The following is a 13,012-nucleotide window of genomic DNA, read 5'->3' on the forward strand; positions in this document are numbered from 1 at the left end:
CCACAGTGTGAAGCTGATGTAGCAGAGCTGGATTTGAGTCAGTTTGTATTACATACAGAGGTAACGGATTCCCTCTCTGAGCCCTTATCAGCCCAATTCAATTAAACCGACTGATAAGAGCTCAGAAATCCTGGAGTTCTCACCTCCCCTATCTGAGAAGCTCCGCTACTTATCAGACACAAACAGCTCAGAGCTGCCCCAGCCCCTCCCTCCCCCCTGAGAGCAGGCAGCTACATCACTTGACAAATGAGCAGATAATCCCAAGGGCCATAGAAACGGAGTGTAAACAATGAAGTGAATAAATTAAGATAGCAGCCAAACAAAGCAGTTTTGATAAAGCAATGCATTTAGGAAAAGTCTTAAATCCACATAAACTAGCAGTATAGATAGGATCCTTGTGATGGGACAACCCCTTTAAGTCAGAGGCTGAAACTTGGGTCTCTGCAGTGAATATTCCAGATGCCATTTCACCCCAAGGTCAATCTACAAGTCATGGCAAGGAGGAGACTTTTCGGCAGATGACTTGTCCAGATGTGTCTATAGATTAATAGTAGCCTATGTAATAATCTCAGCAGGTTACTCTATGGAGGACGTATAGACAGGCTGAGCTGTACATTCTCATTGTTACTTGGACAAAGCAGCTGAAAGGTGGTAGAAGTGGAAGTGGAAGCAGGAGGACTTACAGTAACATCAAAAGCTATTCAACAATCAAATTGTCATCTATGCAATGAATAAATAGACAACTGGTCACTCCTAGCTCCACTGTCAACTGGGCGTGGCCCTTCCCTGCTCCGATATTGCCAGTGAGAGGACCCACCTGATACCTCCTGCTCAGCATCAAACAAAGGAGAAGCCCTGAAGATGTTCTGATCTGTACGGCAGCTAGTGTTGGGCCAAATGTTTCCTAACAGGACAGGTTTGTTACAAACCTATTGAATAAATGGTGACTTCTTTATTAGGGTGACTTCCTAGAAGAATTGTGGATGCGACTGGAGTAGGAAACCTTTGTGAAACAAAACTGTGCATGCAGCCATCACCATGAGGGGATTATATGATTATGGAATAGCAGAATTACAAATACAGCTCTGGATGTTATTAGAATAATAGATGCCATTACATTTGCTGCAGAAGTGAAGCACTGACCTCTGACTTGATGCTCAGCAGTGGAGGTTTGCTTTAAACCAAAAGCCATGTTTGACTGGACCCCATAACTAAGTGGCAGCGCCCGATATCTCGCAGGTGTCAGCTGATCCCATTAATAATTACACTCACCTGGCACAGATCAGAAGATTTATGGCTGCTGTTTTGTTCATCTCATATTTGATCTTTTTTTATCTGTATCATCAGGACAAGGGCAATTAAGGGTTAATCAGTTACTACTGATAATTGTCTAAGATCTGTTGCTAGAGAAGAAGCTCTGAACTTTGTAACAAGGCAAATTCTTCATTTATAGATGTGAAATAAATACTGAAAAGAACTGAAAGATGTAACAGCTGAATGTGCACTTACCTGCAGTCTTATGTAACACCCCATATAACAAAATGATAGCTCTCTATATACAGGTAATGTAGTAGATGTCACCTGCAGTCCTATGTAACACCACATATACAGTGTTGGCCAAAAGTATTGGCCCCCCTGCAATTCTGTCAGATAATACTCTTGTCAGTGGCGTAACTAGGAATGGCGGGGCCCGTGGTGAACTTTTGACATGCCCCACCCCCCCAACTGACGCCGAAGACCTCGACCGACCCCCTCCTCCGCACTCTATTATGTCCCTTAGTAAGCCCTGCACACAGTATTATGTCCCATAATGGCCCCTGCACACAGTATTATGTCCCTTAGTGCTCCCTGCACACAGTATTATGTCCCTTACTGGCCCCTGCATGCAGTATTATCCCCCATAGTGGCCCCTGCATACAGTATTATGTCCCTTACTGGCCCCTGCACACAGTATTATGTCCCTTACTGGCCCCTGCACACAGTATTATGTCCCTTACTGGCCCCTGCACACAGTATTATCCCCAATAGTGTCCCCTGCACACAGTATTATCCCCCATAGTGACCCCTGCACACAGTATTATCCCCCATAGTGGCCCCTGCACACAGTATTATCCCCCATAGTGACCCCTGCACACAGTATTATGCCCCATAGTGAGCCCTGCACACAGTATTATGTCCCTTACTGGCCCCTGCACACAGTATTATGTCCCTTACTGGCCCCTGCACACAGTATTATCCCCAATAGTGTCCCCTGCACACAGTATTATCCCCCACAGTGCCCCCTGCACACAGTATTGTACCCCAATAGTGGCCCCTGCACACAGTATTATGTCCCTCTGTGGACACCCATAAACAATTATTATACTCTGGGGTCTTTTCAGACCCCAGAGTATAATAATCGGAGACCCGGGGAATAAAAACATTTTTAAAAAAAACACAGTTGCTTACCTGTACCCGGCTCCTATGCTGTTGACCGTCGCTCACGTCCTTCTTTAATTACGTCGGACGTCACATGACCTGGGAAGCATGCCGGGTTCATGTGATGTCAGAGACGTCAGACAAAGTAGGACGGAGGCCTGGCAGGATCGTGGAGAGGTAAGTAACGGTGTTTGTTATGTTCCCTTACCTCTCCGGTCCGCCGATCATTATACTCTGGGGTCTGCAAAGACCCCCGAGTATAATGATAGTATTTGTGGGGCCCGCGGTGTCACTTGCCGATCCCAGCCCAGCCAGGATCGGCAAATGAATAGGGCCCGTAACGGCCTATTTTTAAAAAAACGCAGCGGTAGCGGCTGTCACCGGGCCCCCTAATGGCTTGGGCCCTGTGGCAGTCGCCTCTACGGTAACTGGCAACTGCCTCTACGGTAGTTACGCCCCTGACTCTTGTTCTTCCAGAAAATGATTGCAAGCACAATCTCTTTGGTAATATCTTCATTTATTTTGCTTGCAATGAAAAAACACAAAAGAGAATGAAAAAAAAAGTCAAATCATTGATCATTTTACACAAAACTCCAAAAATGGGCCGGACAAAAGTATTGGCCCCCTCAGCCTAATACTTGGTAGCACAACCTTCAGACACAATAACTGCGCACAACCGCTTCTGGTAACCATCAATGAGTTCCTTACAAGGCTCTGCTGGAATTTTAGACCATTCTTCTTTGGCAAACTGCTCCAGGTCCCTGAGATGTGAAGGAGGCCTTCTCCAAACTGCCATGAAGAGATCTCTCCTCCCCCACAGGTGTTCTATGGGATTCAGGTCTGGACTCATTGCTGCCACTTTACAAGTCTCCAGGGCTTTCTCTCAAACCATTTTCTAGTGCTGACCTGAAGTGTGTTTTGGGTCATTGTCCTGCTGGAAGACCCATGACCTCTGAGGGAGACCCAGCTTTCTCACACTGGGCCCTACATTATGCTGCACAATGTGTTGGTAGTCTTCAGACTTCATAATGCCATGCACACGGTCAAGCAGTCCAGTGCCAGAGGCAGCAAAGCAACCCCAAAACATCAGGGAACCTCCGCCATGTTTGACTGTAGGGCCCGTGTTCTTTTCTTTGAAGGTCTCTTTTCTTTTTCCTGTAAATTCTATGTTGATGCCTTTTCCTACTTTTGTCTCATCTGACCAGAGAACATTCTTCCAAAACGTTTTTGGCTTTCTCAGGTAAGTTTTGGCAAACTCCAGCCTGGCTTTTTAATGTCTCTGGGTAAGAAGTGGGGTCTTCCTGGGTCTCCTACCATACAGTCCCTTTTCATTCAGATGCTGACGGATAGTACGGGGTGACACTGTTGTAGCCTCGGACTGCACGGCAGCGTGAACTTGTTTGGATGTTAGTCGAGGTTCTTTATCCACCATCTGCACAATCTTGCGTTGAAATCTCTCGTGAATTTTTCTTTTCCGTCCACATCTAGGGAGGTTAGCCACAGTGCCATGGGCTTTAAACTTCTTGATGACACTGCGCACGGTAGACACAGGAACATTCAGGTCTTTGGAGATGGACTTGTAGCCTTGAGATTGCTCATGCTTCCTCACAATTTTGCTTCTCAAGTCCTCAGACAGTTCTTTGGTCTTCTTTCTTTTCTCCATGCTCAATGTGATACACACAAGGACACAGGACAGAGGTTGAGTCAACTTTAAACTTTTCAACTGGCTGCAAGTGTGATTTAGTTATTGCCACTACCTGTTAGGTGCCTCAGGTAAGTAACAGGTGCTGTTAATTACACAAATAGAGAAGCATCACATGATTTTTCAAACAGTGCCAATACTTTTGTCCACCCCCTTTTTTATGTTTGGTGTGGAATTTTATCCAATTTGGCTTTTTGACAATTCTTTTTGTGGTTTTCCATTGAAGACAAATTAAATGAAGATAATAATACCAAAGCATTTGTGATTGCAATCATTTTTTGGAAGAAATTAGTATTATCTGACAGAATTGCAGGGGTGCCAATACTTTTGGCCAACACTGTAACACAGCGATAACTCTCTATATACAGATAATGTAGTAGATGTCACCTGCAGTCCTATGTAACACTACAGATAGCACAGTGATAACTCTCTGAGTACAGGTAATGTAGTAGATGTCACCGACAGTCCTATGTAACACCACAGATAACACAGTGATAACTCTCTGAGTACAGGTAATGTAGTAGATGTCACCGACAGTCCTATGTAACACCACAGATAACACAGTGATAACTCTCTGAGTACAGATAATGTAGTAGATGTCACCTGCAGTCCTATGTAACACCACAGATAACACAGTGATAACTCTCTGAGTACAGGTAATGTAGTAGATGTCACCTGCAGTCCTATGTAACACCACAGATAACACAGTGATAACTCTCTGAGTACAGATAATGTAGTAGATGTCACCTGCAGTCCTATGTAACACCACAGATAACACAGTGATAACTCTCTGAGTACAGGTAATGTAGTAGATGTCACCTGCAGTCCTATGTAACACCACAGATAACACAGTGATAACTCTCTGAGTACAGACAACGTAGGAGATGTCGCCTGCAGTCCTATGTAACACCTCAGATAACACAGTGATAACTCTCTAAGTACTGATAATATAGTAGATGTCACCTGCAGTCCTATGTAACACTACAAATAACACAGTGATAACTCTCTGAGTACAGGTAATGTAGTAGATGTCACCTGCAGTCCTATGTAACACCACAGATAACACAGTGATAACTCTCTGAGTACAGATAATGTAGTAGTTGTCACCTGCAGTCCTATGTAACACCACAGATAGCACAGTGATAACTCTCTGAGTACAGATAATGTAGTAGATGTCACCTGCAGTCCTATGTAACACTACAGATAACACAGTGATAACTCTCTGAGTACAGGTAATGTAGTAGATGTCACCTGCAGTCCTATGTAACACTACAGATAACACAGTGATAACTCTCTGAGTACAGATAATGTAGTAGATGTCACCTGCAGTCCTATGTAACACCACAGATAACACAGTGATAACTCTCTGAGTACAGGTAATGTAGTAGATGTCACCTGCAGTCCTATGTAACACTACAGATAACACAGTGATAACTCTCTGAGTACAGGTAATGTAGTAGATGTCACCTGCAGTCCTATGTAACACTACAGATAACACAGTGATAACTCTCTGAGTACAGGTAATGTAGTAGATGTCACCTGCAGTCCTATGTAACACCACAGATAACACAGTGATATCTCTCTGAGTACAGATAATGTAGTAGATGTCACCTGCAGTCCTATGTAACACCACAGATAACACAGTGATAACTCTCTGAGTACAGGTAATGTAGTAGATGTCACCTGCAGTCCTATGTAACACAACAGATAACACAGTGATAACTCTCTGAGTACAGATAATATAGTAGATGTCACCTGCAGTCCTATGTAACACCACAGATAACACAGTGATAACTCTCTGAGTACAGATAATGTAGTAGATGACACCTGCAGTCCTATGTAACACCACAGATAACACAGTGATAACTCTCTGAGTACAGGTAATGTAGTAGTTGTCACTTGCAGTCCTATGTAACACCACAGATAACACAGTGATAACTCTCTGAGTACAGATAATATAGTAGATGTCACCTGCAGTCCTATGTAACACCACAGATAACACAGTGATAACTCTCTGAGTACAGGTAATGTAGTAGATGTCACCTGCAGTCCTATGTAACACTACAGATAACACAGTGATAACTCTCTGAGTACAGGTAATGTAGTAGATGTCACCTGCAGTCCTATGTAACACTACAGATAACACAGTGATAACTCTCTGAGTACAGATAATGTAGTAGATGTCACCTGCAGTCCTATGTAACACTACAGATAACACAGTGATAACTCTGTGAGTACAGATAATGTAGTAGATGTCACCTGCAGTCCTATGTAACACTACAGATAACACAGTGATAACTCTCTGAGTACAGATAATGTAGTAGATGTCACCTGCAGTCCTATGTAACACCTCAGATAACACAGTGATAACTCTCTGAGTACAGGTAATGTAGTAGATGTCACCTGCAGTCCTATGTAACACTACAGATAACACAGTGATAACTCTCTGAGTACAGGTAATGTAGTAGATGTCACCTGCAGTCCTATGTAACACCACAGATAACACAGTGATAACTCTCTGAGTACAGGTAATGTAGTAGATGTCACCTGCAGTCCTATGTAACACCACAGATAACACAGTGATAACTCTCTGAGTACAGGTAATGTAGTAGATGTCACCTGCAGTCCTATGTAACACTACAGATAACACAGTGATATCTCTCTGAGTACAGGTAATGTAGTAGATGTCACCTGCAGTCCTATGTAACACTACAGATAACACAGTGATAACTCTCTGAGTACAGGTAATGTAGTAGATGTCACCTGCAGTCCTATGTAACACCACAGATAACACAGTGATTATTTAGCTGTGTAACACCTGACAAATTCCTCTCTTCTACACAGTGACAATGTTTTCTTCCTCTTATCTGACTTTCACAACTTTGCTATGGCAATGGTTTAATATTTGGGGTCAAAGAAGACAGGAAATAGTCGTATATTACAGTGTGGGGCGGCTGCTATCCCGTTGGGTGGGACTGAACAACCTATGGGAGAGATGAGCTTTTGTGTGACTGCCTGGTGACCATATAACCTGTGGCTGGTAACTTTATAATCTGCGGTTTATATAACCGTCATTCCCTCTCACTCTCTCCAGGCTGCAGATCCCATCAAGCAATGGGGGAGGACATGAAAGGCTTTATCTGGACCATCACTCTCATCCTCCTCACACAATATGGTAGGTTTGTTCAGCCTATCGCTCAAATTGGTATTTGCAAGTACAGATGTAGTAGAGCTGAACTTGTTACTTACCGCAGACTGTCAATGCTAAATACTATAAAATACCAAATACAACGTCTCCAGTGCAGCAACGCTGAGTTTGTTATTTGGCACGTTTCAATGATTTATCTGCATAGGTTAATATCTGCAAGATGTTCAAGCAATAATATATTGGGGCTATTTATTATCATACTTTTTGCAGTTGCGCCTTTTTAGACTAGTTTTACTGTGGTGCGTATTTATGATGTCCTTGGTAAATGTTGTGCACATGTTGGGCTAGGTTCACACTAGCATTCAGGTTTCCGTCCTTTGGGTCCACTTGGGAACCTGAAAAACAGAGTCTGCTTTAAAAGTGGAGTTTGTCAGGTTTCCGCCCAGTTTTTCAAGCAGAATGGGTGAGGGAATCCTCTAATGGAAACCAAGTGCAAAAATTATGCTATTGTCCTGATCCTTTGTTACAATGTATCAGTGCAGGTACAATGTCTTAGAGTTTGTTCAGCTTTGTAAATGTGCCCACCATTGTTTCCATGTTAGTTAATGGCAGATGCTTCCTATGTGTCCTATCCCATCTTGCCCCAAAGTTTCAACACACAAACCGGGGTAGGCGGTCACACACTGATGGCAGTAATCTGTGAACACACCAATGCTCAGCTTTCTGCTGCAGGTTCTGCAGGGGAAATACATGCATAGTCTCAGTCTGGAGTCCATGCTTTCTATACCCTGCTCTTGCATTTGTGGGACTGAAATGGTCTCTGTATCCATGGATCCATAGTAGGTATGAATGAAACACCCAGTTCAGACAAGGAGCAGGACTACAAACACCTGCCAAGGTCAAGCAGTTGTCAGGGCTCACTGCTGCCTCCTGCCCGGATTTACTGTCCTTTGTAATTCCTCCAATTGTATGGAAGACAAAAACAGTAGAAGAGGACAAAGGCTGCACCACTGTCTATGGGAGACAGAAACACTAACAGTGATCCCAGGCTGCACTACTGTCTATAGGAGTCAGAAATACTAACAGTGATCACAGGCTGCACTACTGTCTATGGGAGACAGAAATACTAACAGTGATCAGAGGCTGCACTACTGTCTATGGGAGACAGAAACACTAACAGTGATCACAGGCTGCACCACTGTCTATGGGAGACAGAAACACTAACAGTGATCACAGGCTGCACTACTGTCTATGGGACACAGAAACACTAACAGTGATCCCAGGCTGCACTACTGTCTATAGGAGTCAGAAATACTAACTGATCACAGGCTGCACTACTGTCTATGGGAGACAGAAACACTAACAGTGATCAGAGGCTGCACTACTGTCTATGGGAGACAGAAACACTAACAGTAATCAGAGGCTGCACTACTGTCTATGGGAGACAGAAATACTAACAGTGATCACAGGCTGCACTACTGTCTATGGGAGACAGAAATACTAACAGTGATCACAGGCTGCACTACTGTCTATGGGAGACAGAAACACTAACAGTGATCACAGGCTGCACTACTGTCTATGGGAGACAGAAATACTAACAGTGATCACAGGCTGCACTACTGTCTATGGGAGACAGAAATACTAACAGTGATCACAGGCTGCACTACTGTCTATGGGAGACAGAAACACTAACAGTGATCACAGGCTGCACTACTGTCTATGGGAGACAGAAACACTAACAGTGATCACAGGCTGCACTACTGTCTATGGGAGACAGAAATACTAACAGTGATCACAGGCTGCACTACTGTCTATGGGAGACAGAAATACTAACAGTGATCACAGGCTGCACTACTGTCTATGGGAGACAGAAACACTAACAGTGATCCCAGGCTGCACTACTGTCTATGGGATACAGAAATACTAACAGTGATCACAGGCTGCACTACTGTCTATGGGAGACAGAAATACTAACAGTGATCACAGGCTGCACTACTGTCTATGGGAGACAGAAACACTAACAGTGATCACAGGCTGCACTACTGTCTATGGGAGACAGAAACACTAACAGTGATCACAGGCTGCACTACTGTCTATGGGAGACAGAAATACTAACAGTGATCACAGGCTGCACTACTGTCTATGGGAGACAGAAACACTAACAGTGATCACAGGCTGCACTACTGTCTATGGGAGACAGAAACACTAACAGTGATCACAGGCTGCACTACTGTCTATGGGAGACAGAAACACTAACAGTGATCACAGGCTGCACTACTGTCTATGGGAGACAGAAATACTAACAGTGATCCCAGGCTGCACCACTGTCTATGGGAACAGAAATACTAACAGTGATCACAGGCTGCACTACTGTCTATGGGAACAGAAATACTAACAGTGATCACAGGCTGCACTACTGTCTATGGGAGACAGAAATACTAGCAGTGATCACAGGCTGCACTACTGTCTATGGGAGACAGAAATACTAACAGTGATCACAGGCTGCACTACTGTCTATGGGAGACAGAAATACTAGCAGTGATCACAGGCTGCACTACTGTCTATGGGAGACAGAAACACTAACAGTGATCACAGGCTGCACTACTGTCTATGGGAGACAGAAATACTAACAGTGATCACAGGCTGCACTACTGTCTATGGGGGACAGAAACACTAACAGTGATCACAGGCTGCACTACTGTCTATGGGGGACAGAAACACTAACAGTGATCACAGGCTGCACTACTGTCTATGGGAGACAGAAACACTAACAGTGATCACAGGCTGCACTACTGTCTATGGGAGACAGAAATACTAACAGTGATCACAGGCTGCACTACTGTCTATGGGGGACAGAAATACTAACAGTGATCACAGGCTGCACTACTGTCTATGGGAGACAGAAACACTAACAGTGATCACAGGCTGCACTACTGTCTATGGGAGACAGAAACACTAACAGTGATCACAGGCTGCACTACTGTCTATGGGAGACAGAAATACTAACAGTGATCAGAGGCTGCACTACTGTCTATGGGAGACAGAAATACTAACAGTGATCACAGGCTGCACTACTGTCTATGGGGGACAGAAACACTAACAGTGATCACAGGCTGCACTACTGTCTATGGGAGACAGAAACACTAACAGTGATCACAGGCTGCACTACTGTCTATGGGGGACAGAAACACTAACAGTGATCACAGGCTGCACTACTGTCTATGGGGGACAGAAATACTAACAGTGATCACAGGCTGCACTACTGTCTATGGGAGACAGAAACACTAACAGTGATCACAGGCTGCACTACTGTCTATGGGGGACAGAAACACTAACAGTGATCACAGGCTGCACTACTGTCTATGGGAGACAGAAACACTAACAGTGATCACAGGCTGCACTACTGTCTATGGGGGACAGAAACACTAACAGTGATCACAGGCTGCACTACTGTCTATGGGGGACAGAAATACTAACAGTGATCAGAGGCTGCACTACTGTCTATGGGAGACAGAAATACTAACAGTGATCCCAGGCTGCACTACTGTCTATGGGAGACAGAAATACTAACAGTGATCCCAGGCTGCACTACTGTCTATGGGAGACAGAAATACTAACAGTGATCAGAGGCTGCACTACTGTCTATGGGAGACAGAAATACTAACAGTGATCCCAGGCTGCACTACTGTCTATGGGAGACAGAAATACTAACAGTGATCCCAGGCTGCACTACTGTCTATGGGAGACAGAAACACTAACAGTGATCCCAGGCTGCACTACTGTCTATGGGGGACAGAAATACTAACAGTGATCACAGGCTGCACTACTGTCTATGGGAGACAGAAATACTAACAGTGATCAGAGGCTGCACTACTGTCTATGGGAGACAGAAATACTAACAGTGATCCCAGGCTGCACTACTGTCTATGGGAGACAGAAATACTAACAGTGATCAGAGGCTGCACTACTGTCTATGGGAGACAGAAATACTAACAGTGATCCCAGGCTGCACTACTGTCTATGGGAGACAGAAATACTAACAGTGATCACAGGCTGCACTACTGTCTATGGGGGACAGAAACACTAACAGTGATCACAGGCTGCACTACTGTCTATGGGAGACAGAAACACTAACAGTGATCACAGGCTGCACTACTGTCTATGGGGGACAGAAATACTAACAGTGATCACAGGCTGCACTACTGTCTATGGGAGACAGAAACACTAACAGTGATCACAGGCTGCACTACTGTCTATGGGAGACAGAAATACTAACAGTGATCACAGGCTGCACTACTGTCTATGGGAGACAGAAACACTAACAGTGATCACAGGCTGCACTACTGTCTATGGGAGACAGAAACACTAACAGTGATCACAGGCTGCACTACTGTCTATGGGAGACAGAAACACTAACAGTGATCACAGGCTGCACTACTGTCTATGGGAGACAGAAATACTAACAGTGATCCCAGGCTGCACCACTGTCTATGGGAACAGAAATACTAACAGTGATCACAGGCTGCACTACTGTCTATGGGAACAGAAATACTAACAGTGATCACAGGCTGCACTACTGTCTATGGGAGACAGAAATACTAGCAGTGATCACAGGCTGCACTACTGTCTATGGGAGACAGAAATACTAACAGTGATCACAGGCTGCACTACTGTCTATGGGGGACAGAAACACTAACAGTGATCACAGGCTGCACTACTGTCTATGGGGGACAGAAACACTAACAGTGATCACAGGCTGCACTACTGTCTATGGGAGACAGAAACACTAACAGTGATCACAGGCTGCACTACTGTCTATGGGAGACAGAAATACTAACAGTGATCACAGGCTACACTACTGTCTATGGGGGACAGAAATACTAACAGTGATCACAGGCTGCACTACTGTCTATGGGAGACAGAAACACTAACAGTGATCACAGGCTGCACTACTGTCTATGGGAGACAGAAACACTAACAGTGATCACAGGCTGCACTACTGTCTATGGGAGACAGAAATACTAACAGTGATCACAGGCTGCACTACTGTCTATGGGGGACAGAAACACTAACAGTGATCACAGGCTGCACTACTGTCTATGGGAGACAGAAACACTAACAGTGATCACAGGCTGCACTACTGTCTATGGGGGACAGAAACACTAACAGTGATCACAGGCTGCACTACTGTCTATGGGGGACAGAAATACTAACAGTGATCAGAGGCTGCACTACTGTCTATGGGAGACAGAAATACTAACAGTGATCCCAGGCTGCACTACTGTCTATGGGAGACAGAAATACTAACAGTGATCCCAGGCTGCACTACTGTCTATGGGAGACAGAAATACTAACAGTGATCAGAGGCTGCACTACTGTCTATGGGAGACAGAAATACTAACAGTGATCCCAGGCTGCACTACTGTCTATGGGAGACAGAAATACTAACAGTGATCCCAGGCTGCACTACTGTCTATGGGAGACAGAAACACTAACAGTGATCCCAGGCTGCACTACTGTCTATGGGGGACAGAAATACTAACAGTGATCACAGGCTGCACTACTGTCTATGGGAGACAGAAATACTAACAGTGATCAGAGGCTGCACTACTGTCTATGGGAGACAGAAATACTAACAGTGATCCCAGGCTGCACTACTGTCTATGGGAGACAGAAATACTAACAGTGATCAGAGGCTGCACTACTGTCTATGGGAGACAGAAATACTAACAGTGATCCCAGGC

General features: G+C 44.6%; 1 protein-coding gene and 1 long non-coding RNA gene across 4 annotated transcripts in view; both read left to right on the forward strand.

Annotated features, from left to right (window-relative positions):
- The first annotated feature begins 5,083 nt into the window (after nt 1–5,083).
- Nucleotides 5,084–13,012, forward strand: part of LOC142184122 (uncharacterized) — a 437,945-nt gene continuing 430,016 nt past the window's right edge. The window contains exons 1-3 of one of the 3 annotated variants that reach the window (XR_012711804.1): nt 5,084–5,219; nt 5,869–6,011; nt 6,229–6,466. This is a non-coding gene — a long non-coding RNA (uncharacterized LOC142184122). The other 2 variants (XR_012711802.1, XR_012711803.1) reach the window with 2 other exon arrangements.
- XPNPEP2 (X-prolyl aminopeptidase 2) overlaps nt 7,147–13,012 on the forward strand; it is a 29,023-nt gene continuing 23,157 nt past the window's right edge. Inside the window, exon 1 of the mRNA XM_075259921.1 lies at nt 7,147–7,295. Within this exon, the coding sequence (XP_075116022.1) occupies nt 7,235–7,295 (61 nt within the window). The 5' untranslated portion in view covers nt 7,147–7,234. The remainder of the gene's footprint in view (nt 7,296–13,012) is intronic.

Source organism: Leptodactylus fuscus, chromosome 11 (assembly GCF_031893055.1).
Source record: "Leptodactylus fuscus isolate aLepFus1 chromosome 11, aLepFus1.hap2, whole genome shotgun sequence".
NCBI classification, from domain to species: domain Eukaryota; kingdom Metazoa; phylum Chordata; class Amphibia; order Anura; family Leptodactylidae; genus Leptodactylus; species Leptodactylus fuscus.